The 17,259-nt window shown below is 39.8% G+C and overlaps 1 protein-coding gene across 1 annotated transcript; it reads right to left on the reverse strand.

Annotated features, from left to right (window-relative positions):
- Window positions 1–301: 301 nt before the first annotated feature.
- On the reverse strand, window positions 302–3,097 carry LOC143617156 (uncharacterized; the record flags this gene model as incomplete). Its single annotated transcript, XM_077089805.1, has 3 exons — window positions 2,924–3,097; window positions 768–852; window positions 302–356 (listed from the first exon to the last, which is right to left on the reverse strand). Coding segments are annotated over exons 1-3 (314 nt in total), but the record flags the coding sequence as incomplete, so codon positions are not given.
- Between the last annotated feature and the right edge of the window lie 14,162 nt (window positions 3,098–17,259).

Below are 17,259 nucleotides of genomic sequence, written 5' to 3' on the forward strand. Positions count from 1 at the left end.
TCGTTTTACCGGTTTGATCCATTAAAGTTAAATAAAAAAACAAAAAAAAACCACCGAAATCAACCCATTTGTGTGTTAACGGATCGAACTTGACACATCAAGCATTTGGTATGCGACTATAAAAGCATCCAATTAAAATATGATTAATTATTCAGATACGGTTTAACATAAACAATAAATTAGTAAAAAAGGTTGGAAGTTATAACTGAAAATCAGGTTTGGTTGTGTATACTTCTTATCAGCATAACTACAAACGTGCCAACTGCCAAAAGATCATTATAAAGGCCAGATAATTCAGTACCTTCCGTAATGAGTTTCAAGCTGGACTCCAAATTCAGGCATGATTATGACCGATTCTGAAACAAACAAATATGAAAAAAGTTAAGTGTTATGTGCCCTGATAATATTTGCAATTAATTATCACAACATGCATTGTAACTTTTAACAGTTTTATATGTTTAAAAAGACAAATATCGCACCATATCGAAAGCAGTTAAAAGTTGTTTTCACATCGTCGGTATACTTATGGTTAGATACAATAAATAATGAGTCAAATTCATTTCAAATTTCCTAAAGAGGAACATAAATTTCATGGTTACGGAAAGTAAAGTGTAAAACCAAATATTTATGTATAAATTATGAAAAATGCACATTCAACATAATTGAAAGAAACAACAATCACAAATATTATCATTCTGGTATAAAACTATAAACCTAAGTATAACAACTGAAAAATAACCAATAATCGACACGTCAAAGATTCTCACCTTTTACGATCGGCCACCAAATAAGCAATTTGACCAAAATAGCACCAATAAAGAAGCTCCAGATAACAATGGTGACTGGTTTTCCCTGTATATGAATGCCATTATTACATTTAACTTCAGAAAAAGTTTAAATCATTATTACCCTAACAAGATTATAATTCAAGTCAAATCCCACTAGTTATATTGGAAATTGAAATGAAAGACTAAGAACGTATCCGCACTGTATTCAACATATATAACCTTTTTAAGGCAACATGATTATACCATAGGTGAGATAAGCACGTCCAGATGGATTTAATATTCAGATGGATAATCCAATAAATCTTGTTTTACTTTCTAGTTATCATCTGTAATCAACACTTTTACACAAGCTAATCCACAAGAATAGGATATAACTTGTGTCTCTTTAAAATCCTAATGTTATCCTTGAGTTGCTTCAGAGCGAGGAGGCCCTTTACCGCTCTAAAACTAATTAGCCTATCATTATTTGATATTTTATAAAGACATTCCATTGTCATTAGTTGATTTATTGCTAGCTTTTTAGGTAATTGGTGTTCCTAGTATAAATATACGTAAAGACAAAAGTCGAGAAACAAAGTATTAGACTTATTTAGGAACCGAAACAAGTATCATATTTTGGGATATTAGAAGCATGCAACTATGCAAATATCTGTTGTAGATTCTTAGTTGACATAAATCTTATATTTCCTATTTTAAATCAAGGGATTTAACATGTTCATATGTTCGTTACAACGATTCTGTTCTTCAAGACTTCAAAAGCTCAATCATTCAGGATTTCAATGTTCTTCACAGTACAACCTTGACTTATTTTAATACAGGGGAAACAAAACAAGTAACCGGCATTTAAACAGATTAAACAAAGCTAAAATGCAATCGCACGTCTCCCAGCCCAGCCTCGGTACAAGTAACTGCCATTTATACAAGTGTAACCGACGTCTAAACTCTAAGCGCACATAAATGGTACCGAAATCCAGATGCAGAGCTTAAATGTACAGTAATTTCAAAAACCCATTTTTAAAATACCAGTTTTAACCCGAAACTCGTTTGGACTCGACCCCTTTCGACCCGACCCAAACCCGCCCCAACCTATTGCCAGCGTAAACGACTCGAGATCAGCTTGTGAAAACGCTCGATCGAGCCAAGCTTAAACAAGCCCGAGCTCAAGCATAAAAGTAAGCTCGGTTAATAATCGAGCCCGAGCCCAAGCTTTACTTATCCGGCTCGCGAGCCTGCAATTTATTTTATTTTTATTACTAATATTATTATTATATAAAAAATAATTATGAATTAATATATAATGTTATGAAAAAATAACTAAAAAATACATACTATGTCATATATAAAATTATAATACGAAAAAAAAGATCTAAAAATAATTATAAATGTATAAAAATTAATTAATAAATAGTAAACGAGCCAGGCTTAAGATCTTTGCAAGTTAAACGAGCTGAGCTTGAGCTCAGGCTCGGATCTGCTCGTTTGCACCCCTATAATGCCAGTCCTAGTAAGTAGGCATGTAAACTAGGGGTGTGCAAAAAACCGAAAAATCCAAACCGAAACAAAAACCGATGGTTCGGTTTTGGTTTTGCATATAATAAAAACTGAAAAAACCGAAATGAACCGAATTCCTAAACTTTTGTTTTTTTATATTTTATATTAAGTAATTTATAAGAATTTAATAAATATATAACTCAAATATTTTTGGTCAAATATATAATAATCTATTATTCTACTATTAACAAATACATTTATGTCTAAATTCATTATTTTTTGCCAACTTTTTTTTCAGCATAAAATTTTCAAGCTTAAATGGCAAAAACGAGAAAACCAAACCGAAACCAAACGGTTTCAAAAACTCCAAAAACCGAAGTTTTGATTTTCGGTTTGGTTTCAGCTGAAAACCGTACCGAACCGCACCACCCACACCCCTAAATTGTAAACAAACCGAACGAACACGAACAAGGGCGTGTTCGTGTTCGTGTTCATTTATCTAGAAAATGAACATGTTCGTGTTCGTTTGTTTAAAATCTAAACGAACAGTTCACAAACATAACTGAACAATGATAAACAAACATAAATTATTAAGTAATCAACAAATTAAAGCGACTAATTAAGTAATTAGCATCTAATTATACCTTTTCATAATGTAGATATAGAGAATACGCTACGAGAATAATCGCAATTAGGTATGTAACAATTGGCTTCAAAGCAGTTGTTCGAAGGATGATGTGATGAGTGTCAACAGCTTGTTTATGATTATCGTGTGTGTATATGAACCTACCGTTGGATATTATCGACAGATCCGCCATTGATAGCTCAGTAAGCTTCTGATCTTAATTAATATAAACTTGATAAAAAAATAATTAATTTAAATACAGACATGATTTCTGCTAAACGGGCAGGGATTTCTGCTAAAAAGGAGGCCCCTGTTAACTTTCTTACGGATCCTATTGAAGGGAGGTCTACTTTACGACCAGCTGATATTCTTGTGTTCGGGTGGGCAGGAGGGAAACACGCATGTGTGGATCTTACAGGAGTGTCTCCTCTTGTTGGGCTCAGGGACCGTGGGTTTGTTGTGGGTCAGGCTGCGTTGAAGGCTGAATCGGGCAAAGTTGTTAAACACGAGAAAACTTGTTTAGATAATCAACATGTCTTTCTACCATTTGCCTTTGATACATTTGGTTTTCTGGCTCCAGAGGCTGTGAAATTTTTGAGTAGGGTTCAGCGCGTCGTACACGGAACCTCTTCAGCTTCTAGGTCCCAAAGCTTCGTTTTTAGCAGGATTGGCTTTGCTGTTCAAAAGGGGGTTGCGGCGCAGCTTGTTGCCCGTTTGCCTGCCACTTTATTGTAATCGTTTTATAGTAAATTATATAAAATATTTAAGCTAAAAAAAAAATAAATTTTTAAATAATACTATTAAAAGTTCCTAATAAAAAAAAATATAAATAATTAGTTTTTATCACCGTATTACGAGGTTGTTTTATATTTTTTGTTCTAATATTTATTTATTTTTTAAATTTATAATTTTTTATCGTATGAAAGCTAATAATATACTTATAGGTTGATGATAAATTGTTTCACAAATAAATGAGATGTTATAACCCGGTTTAAAAGCTATATGGTTTTGATGAGACCCAAGACCCGTTTATTTTTTTTACTACAAAATTGAATTTTTAATTATAAATAATATTTATGAAAGTTAATAATATATTTATGGTTTGATGATACCCAAAACTCGTTTATTTTTTTTACTATTAAATTGGTTTTTTTAATTTAAATAATATATATATATATATATATATATATATATATCTTTTTTAAAATAAATAAGATATTAATTTCTATTATATCCTATTTTATATGATTTTTACACCAATAATTTGGTGAGAATAATTTTAATTTAATGAGATATTATAACCCGTTTAAGGAATATATGGGTTTGGTAAGACTCATACCAATGAATTCGGGAAAAATGCATGAGAAGCCTCCATTTAAAAATCAAGCAAATTTTGTGACTCTAAAAAAAGGGAAAGCGACCACATCGCGACACGTAGGATTTCTATGTCTTCGTTTATATATATGATAGATAGATTTTATTAATTATTAACTGATATGATAGATTATTATACATTTGATAAGAAATATTGAGTTAAGTATTTATTAAATTTTATAAACCATTTAGAATAAAAGAGAAAGAAAATAAAAATTTAGGTATTCGGTTCGGGACGAGGTGAGCCAACTGGGTTTTACCGGGAACGTCAAGCCAAACTCGGATTCCAGCGTGGACCCCGATCATGTCAACATAGTTGGCCTGAGTGGGGTGGCGGGGCGCGACGTGTTTGCGCAGTGAGATAGCTTAACTGTGAAAGTCACTGTTCGAAAAAAAAGAGGTATTCGGTTCGGTTTTTTGGTTTTTACATATACATAAACCAAACCTTCAGTTTTTATTTCGATTTGGTTTTTTTCGGTTTCTTGCACACCCCTAACAAAGAGTCATGTTCCTCTCATGATGACACAACAACTGTCAAGTGCTGCCCAACGATATGGTTTTCTGGGGCCAAACTCTGAAGCCAACGTGGGCCCGGTTAAAACAACATAGTCTGGTTAGAGTGAGACAACAAGACTCTCTAAACACTAAAATAAAGTTGTCGTTTTGAAAAAAAAAATCTTTCAGATATTGGTCGGGATTCCCAACTCATAAAAATGTTTGGTGATAGACTGATAGTCTTAACTTTGAATGTATATTTCTCTAGTTAGTTCATACTAACTGTTGAAGTTACGTATGTGGTTGCTGAAGAAAAATACGTATAAAATTTGGAGTTATAGAGGTAGGGTTATTTTCTCGTTTTTCTCTACTAATCATATATTGTTTTCTATAGAGGTAGAGTTAACTAGTAGAGAAAATAACTGTAGAGAAAAACGAGAAAATAACGTATAAAATTTGAAGAAAAATACGTATATGTGTAAACCCTCGGGTGGGCAAAAGTGAAATTGCACTAATTTTGACGTTATTTTACTAATCTCGTGAAAATAACGTTAAAAGTGACGGACGGTTAATCAGGCATTATTTAGTGGCGTTGATAGCTGAAAGATAAGGGTACATGCACCGATCAGCCGGTGTCCCGATGATTGAGTGCTATGTGCCTTATGTCCAAGGCTTGATGCAAAACTACTATCGAGCCGGGGGTCTCACCGGAAGCAGCCTCTCTATCCCTATGGGGTAGAGGTAAGGCTGCCTACATCTTACCCTCCTCAGACCCTACCATAGCTTTGCTATTGGTGGGATATACTGAGTACGATGATGATGATGAGAGGTAGGGTACCAAAAAGACCCAAATACCCTTAAGTATTACCCGCGAGTCAGCTGAGGGCCCCTCCCGAAACACCCACGACACATACTGATCACCCGCTTAATCGTCTAAGGAAGAAACACCCACATGACGCATGCGGAAGCATCCTGGCACCCTCAAAAGTCATCCGCAGGACGGTGTAACCGTCCGCACAAAATGACCGGAAAGCAATGCCTCAGGACAGCTGTCATTAACTAACTACTTTCTAGAAGATTTACTAAGATGCTTTCTTGGGCAATACGTGATCTCTCGGCCAATTAGTAAAAGACACCTGGCAAAGCCGTTATAACCGTGCACATAGTCATGGTTGTCTATCATCCTATCCTATGAGGACACGTGTCCAGATTGTTATACATGCACATGCAACGTATAAATTGAACCTATCATATGAGGACACGTGTCCAGGTGATTACGAGAGCATCTTCTAAAAAGGACAGCTAGCCCAATCATTTTCTCACACCATTCGGCAATAAATACTCTCTCAACTATCATGAGGTATTCACCCACTCCCACTGTACTCTCACTATTTCACTTAAATACTTTATCTTCGTCGGAATTGTACTTATTCTCACGCCGGAGGGTGGTTACGGGAAGACCCCCCTCTTGTCCTTCCCGTAACGAGTTCACGGTGTCTGTTTTGCAGGTTCTGGTCACTGGACTTCGGGAAATTAGGCTTGTATCGTACTGGTTGTTATCTGTATCCTACCGTGTAGATTCATCGAATCTAAGACTCGACAAGGGGAGTAGATCCGTGTTTCTTCATTGGCGTCATCCGTGCTTGTGTTAGAAAAGCGACAATTCTGTGTTTTTGGTTCGATTGTACGATATGAGTTTAAATCCTGAAGGGCCGACGGGAATTTCTGCGCCTACTTCACGTGTTATTGGTACAGAAATACCTGAAGGTCTTACTTCGAGTATTTTTGCACGTACCACCGCTCCTATTTAACGTACTACCGAGGTCACACCTGGAGGTTTTACTCTTGAGCGGGTCACAACCCCGGTTGGACCTGCTCTTACCGATTTGGGTTGGGTCACTGCACAAGGAACAAATCTGGGTGACCTCGAACGAATTATAAGGGGGACCCTCCGAACTCAGTCAGAATTGGATCTCGAAAATGATTCTGCCAATTCTGACCCGGTGAGAACTCATCGCCATAAGTCCAGATCTAGGGGAGCATTGTCCCCAGAAGAGTGGCTCCGTATTCAGCAAGAGAATATGGCAGCCGAATATGAACGCAGAGTGCGGAATGAGCGTTTCCATGCCCGCACGTTGACCTATGACGAATCTCTAAGGAGATCTCTCTCACCTCCACCAACGGTGAGAGGAACTCAGATTCGTTATAGTAAAACGGAACAAGAGTTGGGTGAGATTCCGAGGCTACGTCCTCGTCCTCGCATAGATATGCGTATGCCATCTTATATCGACGAATTTGATATCCATGACTCAACTTATCACCCGGGAAGTCATAGTTTTTACACTGGTGATAGCAGATTGCGTTCGCGGGAGGAGGTCAGCCGTCCGCGAGACGTAATCCGTCATACTCAATACCACAGCGATGCGGAAGAGGATTTTACTAAACCATATCGCCCAACAGCTTTTGCTGAGAAATCAAAGTTCATATCCCGCATCGCAGGAATGTCAGATGTGATGCGTTAATCCGAACGCTAACTGGCAGAGATGGAATGCCAAAATAATGGGATACTATTATGACAGCAGCAAAGTTATATGCTAGAACTGAAAAAACTTTGGGTTATAATAGTTCAAAGCAAAAACTGAAGGTGGAATTTCAAAATCCACGACCAAACAAACAAGCCAAGGGAATGATTTGGTCCAGACTCCAGCCGAATGCGGAGACACCAAAGACATTTGACGCACAATCTTTGATTGGCAATAAAAACAAACAAAATGCATCAACTCGGTTCTCTAACAGCTGGACGCCATTGTCAAAGACTCCCTCAGAAATCCTCACAACTGAGAATTTAAACTTCCGCAAACCACAGCCACTTACGAGGAGATCATTCCTGGATGCCAAGAAGCACTGCTCATTTCACAACGACATCGGGCATAACACGAATGAGTGTGTGACCTTAAAAAATGAAATCGAAGTGGCTGTGAAATCTGGCAAACTTGAACATTTAGTCGAGGGTGCAAAACCTGGGACTGGTAAGGCTCCCGTGCGAGATAACCAAGGCCCGTCCAAAAAACAAGTCAAAGACTTTAATGTTCATATGATTTAAGGTGGGTATAAAGTTGGAGGAAAAAGAAGAGAGTTAGAGGATGAGGAGTGGAGGAACGAGCCTGTGATCTTCCCGAGAATTAAAGGCGGACCATGTAACAAGAACCCCTTGATTATTACCGCTCTCTTTGGTCACTACAGATCACAATATGTCTTCTTCGACCCTGGTATTACATTTGACATTATGTACGAACAGTGCTTCGAGCAGCTCGATGAGGAAGAAAAGGAAAGGTTAAAACCAATTCATGCTTTCGTATCTGGTTTTGAAGGAGAGAAGAAGGGAAACCCCTTCGGAATTCAATTATGCTCTCTGTCCCTTCTTTCACAGAAAATCGAGAGGCGAATTGATGTACTTATTGGATCCGTCGGGACTGACGGGGCTCGAACCCGCAACGTCCGATGGATTCCGAGCCACGGAATGAATCGAGGAACTAAGGACGTTTCCAATACCAATAGCAGCTCCCGCTGAAGCAATTGTAGCAGCTTCGGCCCCTATTAGTTTTGCACATTCTAACATCTCGAGTTGATCATTCTCCTCACGCTTTTTCTTTTTCATTCACGATTTGATGTTCTGTGATATCATTCCCATTCACTCTCAGTGATGGGACTCATTCAAGAACCGAGGAAGTCGAGTTTTTGGTTCTACCAGCAACATCCAAGCATGACATTATCTTGGGGCGGGAAGCAATTGGCGACTTCAACGCTCATCCATCCACAGCTCAAGGTGCGGCCGGAGTGCCGACCCGCACCAGAGTAGCTATCATTCATGTCAATAGGCACTGCTTTACAACGGAAAGCTCAAAACCCAACAAGGTCCCAAAGCAAACTCAGAGGACCGAGCTGGAAAAGTGGGTTTTGAATAAAAAGTTCCCCGATCAGACAGTTGTGATCGGACCTGCTATCTCCGAGATAGTAAGAACCTTCTTAAAGCAGCTGTTGATCAAGAATATGGATATTTTCGCTTGGCAGCCTGCGGACATGACTGGTGTCCCGCGGAGCATTGCGGAACACAAGTTAAGGGTAAACCCGATGTTTACGCCAATTGTCCAGAAAAAGCGGAAGATGGGCCCAGAACAAACGAAAGCCATGAACGAGCAAGTGCAAGATCTTCTTCACACCGGAATCATCCGGGAAATCAAATACCAGACGTGGGTGGCTAATCCGGTCATCGTTTCAAAGAATAACGGAACATGACGGATATACATTAATTTTATGGACCTAAATAAGGCATGCCCAAAAGATTGTTATCCATTGCCAGAGATTGATCTCAAGGTAGATGTTGTGGCCCCGTTTAAATTCAAATGTTTCCTCGATGCTTACAAGGTCTATCACCAAATCCGCATGGCGGCAGGTGATGAGGACAAAGCAGCATTCCGAACCGATCAATGCACTTTCTGTTATAAAATGATGTCTTTCGGATTAAAGAACGCGGGTGCCACATATCAACGGTTGATGGACCAAGCATTTAAGAACCAGATTGGTCGAAACTTAGAGGTTTACATGGATGATTTGGTGATTAAAAGCATTGAGGAAGATCAGATGCTGAGAGATATCGAAGAAACTTTCGAGACTTTAAGAGGTATTAACATGAAGTTAAACCCGCCTAAATGTTCCTTCGGGATGGAAGAAGGAAAATTTCTTGGAGTCATTGTTATGGGTGTGGGCTTTAAAGCTAACCCGGATAAGGTTCAAGCAGTAGCTCGCATGCCTTCTCCCTCATCCCTCAAGGAAGTACAAAATCTCAACGGAAGATTGGTAGCATTGAATAGGTTCCTAGCAAACCACGCGGCCAAATCTTATCCATTCATTTCAACCTTGAGGAATTACCTCAAGAAATCACAATTTAAGTGGACCGTGGAAGCTGAACAAGCGTTCCAAAAAGTCAAGAAATGTTTAATGGAGTTGTCCACGTTGGTAGCACCACATGCGGGTGAACCTTTGACACTATACATGTCCGCTTCCGACATTGCCATCAGAGCCGTACTATTGACAGATAGAAAGAATGTCCAAACTCCAATTTATTATGTCAGCAGAACGTTGTCAGACCCAGAGACCAGATATTCAATGCTTGAAAAACTAGTCTTGGCACTGGTTTATACCGCCCGACGTCTCCGCAGATATTTTCAAGGTCACCCCATAAACGTGCTAACTGGATATAAACTCAAGAATGTGCTGAGTAAACCTGAATTGTCTGGACGGTTGGCAAAGTGGGCCATCGAGTTGGGTGAGAATGCGATTGAGTATAAACCCAGACCAACAATTAAAGGGCAGGTGCTTGCGGACTTCGTTACCGAGGTTTCGCAACACAAAGAGAAAGAATGTTTGATCGAGCAGCAACCCTAGGCGCCTCCGGAACAAGGAAAAATCTGGCCTTTGTTCACGGACGGAGCCTCAAGCAGTGAAGGGTCTAGCGCAGGCCTCAGGCTGGTCAACCCCGAAGACCATGAGTTCACATACGCCATAAAATTATACTTAAAAAGCACTAATAACTAGGCGGAATATGAGGCTTTACTAGCAGGCTTGAGGATAGCTAAAAAGCTTGGGGTAAAACATTTGGAAGCACATGTGGATTCCATGCTGATTGCAGGCCAGATTAATGGAAATTATGAAGCAAAAAACAACGTTATGGCTTCTTATCTCTCGCAAGCAAAAGACTTAATTCGCCAATTCTCCTCCTTCAACATTATTCACATCAAGAGGAGTGAGAACAAGTCCGGAGACGCCCTTAGCAAGTTAGCTTCGACGAATTTTGAGCACTTCGTTAAAGACATTCGCGTTGAAGTCCTGGACCACCCGTCTGTTCCACAAAATCAAGTTTTGGTAATTCAAACGGGCGTCGAATTACCAACAGAAAAAGTTGAGGCCCATAAGATAAAACACAAAGCCTTGAATTACCAGATGAATGATGGTACTTTATATCGGAGATCGTTCCTAGGACCGTTGTTGCGATGTGTAGAAGCGGAAGACGCAAACTACTTAATTCAAGAAGTTCACGAAGGCATTTGTGGCTTACATGCGGGCCCGAGGATGACTGTGGCAAAGTTAATGAACGCGGGGTACAACCGGCTCGGCATGCATTTAGATGCTGTGCAAGAAATCAGAAAATGTGATTCTTGCCAACGTCATGCCCCTAACACCCTGCGTCCAAAAAACGAACTGATCCCGGTAACATCTACTTGGCCGTTCTAAAAATGGGCCATTGACATTATGGGACCTTTCCTAGAAGCCCCTGGACGAGTCAAATTTTTTATTGTAGCCATTGATTACTTCACCAAATTGGTTGAAGCCAAACTGGTCGCATCAATAACAGCATCAAGTGTTAAGAAATTCCTTTGGGAATTCATTATTTGCCAGTTTGGTCTCCCACAAGAACTGGTAAGTGATAATAGGACCCAGTTTGCAGAAAGCGAACTACAAGAATGGCTGAAAGAACTCCAAGTGGTTCAAAATTTCACATCTGTAGCCCATCCGCAAGCAAACGGTCAGGTTGAGAGAACCAACCGAACGATCAAGGCAGGAATCAAAGCAAGGTTAGGAACTAAACGAACGGGCTGGGTTGACGAGTTGCCCCATGTACTTTGGGCCTTCCGCACCCAAAAAAATTCCAGCAATTCTGAAACGCCTTTTAGTCTAACCTATGGCACTGAAGCCATGATTCCAACCGAAATTGGGATTCCATCCTCAAGAGTTTTAATGATCGATGATAATGATCATGAACTCCGGATGAATCTTGACCTCCTTGAAGAGAGAAGGGAACTAGCATCGATCCGCGAGCACAATTATAAACGCCAGTTGCAAAAGTATTACAACTCGCGGGTCTAGAAATGTGAGTTCGATGCGGGAGACTTTGTCTTCCTCAACAATGAGGCTTCTGGCCAGGAGCCTCCGGGCAAGTTGGCCCCAACTTGGGAGGGACCTTATAAAGTTAAAAAAGTATTATCTAAAGGTGCCCAAGTAAGAAAAGTTGGATGAGACGGAGATCCCTAGAACTTGGAATGGAGCTCAATTGAAAAAATGCTACATATAGTCTGAAAGATGCCCTTTCTTACTTTGGCATGCGTGCCCAAATAGATTAGCAGAGTTGTGTAATTTCATTTTTTGTAATTTGGCTTATGCCTGATCTATTAAATCTTGGGTTAACCTCTTGTAATTTTGTTAATTTTGTAATCCTTTATTGACAACAACGAAGGTCCTACAAAACACTTATATTATGATGCATAAGACAAAGTGTACCGGATTAAGGAAAAACTTCTTATTATTCATCAAAGGGGATTACAGAAAAAGCAAATAATTACAACAAAAACGAAGGGGTCACGTTCATGCTGTTGCGCCCTCAGGCTCCGCATCCTCGCCTTCTGCGTCATCTTCAGACTCCTCATCTTCCTCAAGGAGATCTTTCAACTGCTCTATTCCATCTTCCTTGTCTGCAAGCTCGGATACTTGCTCCACGAAAGAAAACTTTAGATTATCAAAAGTTTTCATCTTCTGGGTAAGAATGACAGCAGTATCCTGGCCGTACACAATATGTTCTTTCGGAAGCTTGCTCTCTGAAGCAAATCTATAGCCTTCCTGAAAACCCATCTGACGGCCGGCTTGTTTGGATGCATTCAGGAGGATGGTGACGCAATCTCCAAGCTCGTCACTCCCTCGAACGTGGGCAATAGCCTGCGAGAATAATTAAACATGAATAATTACGAGCAAATTGATTATCTACAACAAGAAAAGACAAGTAACTTGGAGATTCCTTCCGCCAACAACCACTTCTTGTCCGCCTTAGTTCGGACAAGTTCCATTTTATGACCAGCACACTCCAAGGCCTGATCTCGGCTTTTGGTGGCAAGGTCAGTCAAACGCTTGTCCTTCGCTGCTGATTCAGCTTGAAGATTTTTTATCAACTCCGCCTGTTCGTCCAACTGCTTTTGGAGAACATTCTTGGCTTCCTCAGCAGCGAGACGGTTGGCCCTCTCAGCTTCTAAAGCTTGATGGTTCTCTATAGCCTCATCCATAGCCCCGAGGGCTTCTTTCTTGGCTTCAGCCAAATTAATCTCTAAGTCATCCCACTCCTCATTCATCGCTAGCCAGTCTCGGCATATTTCCTGCTTGGTGGAAATAATATTCGCCAAATGATAAGAGTTTGAGTTTAATAACTCTTGGCGAATACGGCGACGTTGTCGCTCCCTTTCTATAGGAGGAAGGCTTTCCCGCAAATATTCAAAACATACATCCACGTCGTTTAGCGTTTAATTTCGGCGTAAAGACCAACGCGGATGATGCGGGGAAGTTTCTTCCTCATGAGGAGATGGAGAGGTCTGACGCCCATAGGCAAATGTACTAACACCTCCTTGATCTCTGAAGCGATGAACATTGAAGGAAGGTGACATATTAATGTAATCAGTATCACCAACTTCCTTATTCTTCAAAGGAGAATCATCCGCTACAAGGATTGGATCTTTGGCGGTGTTAGATGGTGGAGATGGTGGAGGCGGTGGTGCTGTCGAACTCTTCAAACCTGAAATATCTTCAGAAAAGTCTTTTAGGTCTACTGTAGAATGATAATCACACATTAGACATATGTCTTATTTATAATTATTGACAAATTTGAAAAGTGTTAAACTCACCCAAGGAAATGTCTTCAGATTCAAGTTGGTGAAGACGTGATTCCAAGTCGACAAGTTTTTCCTTTTCCGACTTCTTGGATGGAGCAGCCTTGGTGTGTCGAACTTTACGCTTGCCAGCAGCATTCGAAGCACCCACACTAATATCTTGAGGCTCCTCCTCAACATTAGCATCACCAACCGTTTGGTGATCACCCTCATCACCCGCCGCCGAGTCTGCGGGTGCCTTTGAACCCAGTTTGCGGGTTAAACCTATAAACGAGGACAGGACGTTTGGGGAGTCAGTAGTATCAATAAGTGCTACTCCACCACGAGGTGATGATTCTTCACTAGAAGATAGAAGCATTATCACCCCGCTAGGAGTCATAGCAGTAAGAGGTTGAGGTTTTAGAATTCCCTCACCTTCGACGATGATCTCCTCACCTTTCGCGAACATAGCCTCATACACCATAGGCTCGGCGCGACGAGTGGAGAACAAAAAGTTGTGCCGGGTACGTTCAAGGAAAGGTAACTCGTTCGGGCAAATAGGTCGGCGCATTGATGTACATAGAAATATACATCTTTTCGGCATCAAATAATCTCTAAAAACTGTAATTTCTATCAAATAACATAGCATAAAAGGCTACTTATCATAATAAAACATAATTTCAGGTAAAACCAAGACCCGAACGAAAAAACAAGCAAAAAGACGAAGAAAAACAGAAGAAAACACAAGAAAACAAAGAAACACGCCCCCATGCCTCAAGAAACACGCCCCGATGCTTCTAAACATAAGAAAAGACAAAATCTGGAAGCAAAAGCAGGGGGCGTGCTCATCAAGCACGGGGCCGTAAGAATATAGAAAAGACAAAGAATAATTGAGCACATGTCACTAAAAACCACGGGGCCGTGCCTACCAACCACGGGGCCGTTGCCACCTCACAGAAAAGACAAAACAAATCTAGCACATGTCATAAAAATGCATGGGGGCATGCTCATCAAGCACGGGGCCGTGCCTCACTATCCAGATTGCCTATAAATAGTGGCTCATGTTGCACTCATTTGGTTTGCCTTGAAAAGAAATCTATTCGGTTCTCTCTTATAAAAACACACACTAACACTCACTTTGAAGATCTAGTGAAGGCTTGGAGATCATTACCATCAAACATCATTACCATCATTAAGATGGAAGATTCATCTATAATTGGTTAGATTGTTCCAAGTTTAATCATGTATTTGTTATCATCAATCTTCTTAATGTCTATCATCATGCTCATTATGAGCTAAACTCCTTTTACCATCTAAAATCTATGAAGAAGCTTTGTTTTACTTGATAATTAAGACATGTGATGTAGTCTAGTAAAGTACATGGTTATTTTACAATTATCTTTTGATGATATATGTTTCACCATCTTAAATCACTAATTCAAAGTTGGTGGTTGTCAATTCCATTGGCAATCGTTCATGATCGATTCATGTTCTTGAAAGATAGAAATACTTTGATACATTATCGAAACATGGATCCTTATATTGTACTTAGAAATGATGAGATATAAGTTATGATGTATTTTTCTAAACCTTGGTAATCCGAAAATGGCTTTGCTTAGGATATCAAATTAGTTAAAGAAATCATATGTTAACGGAATGTGTAATTATAACCTACATAAATCAACCAAGGGGAGGTTGTGTGATGAACTACAACTACCCGAAGTTGTTAGAATTGGTATTTGACAAATCGAAGTCAATCATAATCTTTCTACTTTACGAAACTACTTGCCAACTTAAATTGACATCATTGAGATGATATGACATTAGGAAATGGTGGACTTTAAAATGCGCATGCTATCTCCTTAGTGCAAAGATGCTCACTTAAGGTTTAAGGAGCTATCTATCATATATTGCTATGGCAAGTTTATCACATGTCCAAATATTAATTATCAATATTAAAATGGAGTGGATTCTTGATCTTAGATGATAACCTTCGCATAATTGAACAACTCGTTTAGAATTTCTTGTCTTGGTCACCTATATATTATATATAAGTATTTACATTTTATAAAAAGTTCAAAATTAACCCCGAAATGATTAAAACCTCCGATTAAATCAAAACAACGATTTATTATTAGAAACCTTTGTGTCCACGGATCGATACTTGGTTCTTACCAATACTATTCTACATATACGATAAGTACACTTGCCTATTTTGTGTGTGTTTAGTCTTTGTAGAAATCACTTTTATAAATTTAAAACACAAACTTGTGCAAAAGCTAAATATCCAATCTATCATATTTATAAGACGCACGCGCACACACATCACGCACCATCAGACTCTCCACCTTGTCTAGGAGGGTGGAAATAATAGTCCCTTCACCTATAATTGAAAAATGTCAAGAGGACGAGATAAAATTCCGGAAGAATAAAATAAAAACTTACTCTTATCATAATTTTCAAAGTATGGCTCCAGGTTGGGGAATGGCCATAAGCGGCTCATCTTAGCGTGTACCAACGCCCCCTCGTGAATCGCCCGCAGCGGCGTGGGCGTCTTGGTCAAAGTATTATACCAAGGAAGGTCAATATCAGTGGTAGAAGTAACGGTTGGGGAGGCATCATTGGCTTTGCGGCGAGCCATCGTGAATGGAATCGCATCCTCCCGAACCTAAAAAACTTGGGTTTCCATTCGTAAAGACTTCGATACCACTCAGTACTGATAGGACCCTTCTTGGTAGCATACCAACCGTACCACCCATCACGGTTTGTTAATTTGTAAAATACGGCGAACCGATCAACGGTAGGTTCGATAACATGGGCCTGACAACAGATTTCAAAATGTCGAACACGTAGCATCCCAAGAGGATGGATTTAAGACAGGTGAAGACCATAGGACGTCAGTATGGCCTTCATAAACTTTGTGTTGGGTAGCCGGAAGTTACTCGTCGTGAAAAAGTCAGTATATACGGCCATTTTTCCCGCCGGCGGGTCAGTTGCAATTGAACCGTCAACCGGACGTTCCGGACCCCACTCCGGCGCTAATCCATACACGTGGACGACGTCGTCATAATCCTTTTTCTTTAGATTCACGACAACCTCGTGAATCGCCTGAGTACCTTTCTTCTCAGCAGCCATGAGATGAATGTATGTAAGAAGTCTTTAAGATATGGGTGTTTGAGAGAAAAAGAGTTTGAAAGCGATAAGAATGAATTGGAAATCGCGAATGACTTATTTATACTCATCGCAATAAATGCGACCGTCAGACTGACATAAGAGAGAGAAAAAGCGGGCCGTTAGATGATTGACACGTCAGGCGGGAGATTCAAGAAAGTGCGAACAGGCTGTCAAAAGGCGTCATACACGTCTTGTCAGTTGTCCCTTAAAGTTCCTCTTTCCGCCACGTCATTAAAATCATCCAACTTGCAAAAATTCAAATTTCAAAAATATCTTGCAAAAGATATTATCTCCCGTACAAAATAATATTCACAAAATACAAAGTTTCCTTTCATTAATAGTCAAAAGATAGTTACACAAAATATGGAGAAACTATTACAAATCGAAAAAATCCTATCTATCTTAAGGATTAGAAGCAGATGCGTCCTCCGGTGAAGTGTCCTCAGACGAGGCGTCCTCAGACTCATCATCCAAATAGTTCCTCAATTGCTGCACGCCATCATTGGCAGAGGCTAACTCTGGAAGCATATTTTGAAGAGAAAAGACAAGGCCATCATACTCTTTAATCCGCATATTATATTCTTGCTTCACATCGAGGCCATGAAGCGGATGATTCTGAAAGGTAAGA

This window comes from Bidens hawaiensis, unplaced genomic scaffold (assembly GCF_021521415.1).
Source record: "Bidens hawaiensis isolate Kalapana, Puna unplaced genomic scaffold, B.hawaiensis_p1.1 tig00052507_1, whole genome shotgun sequence".
NCBI lineage: Eukaryota > Viridiplantae > Streptophyta > Magnoliopsida > Asterales > Asteraceae > Bidens > Bidens hawaiensis.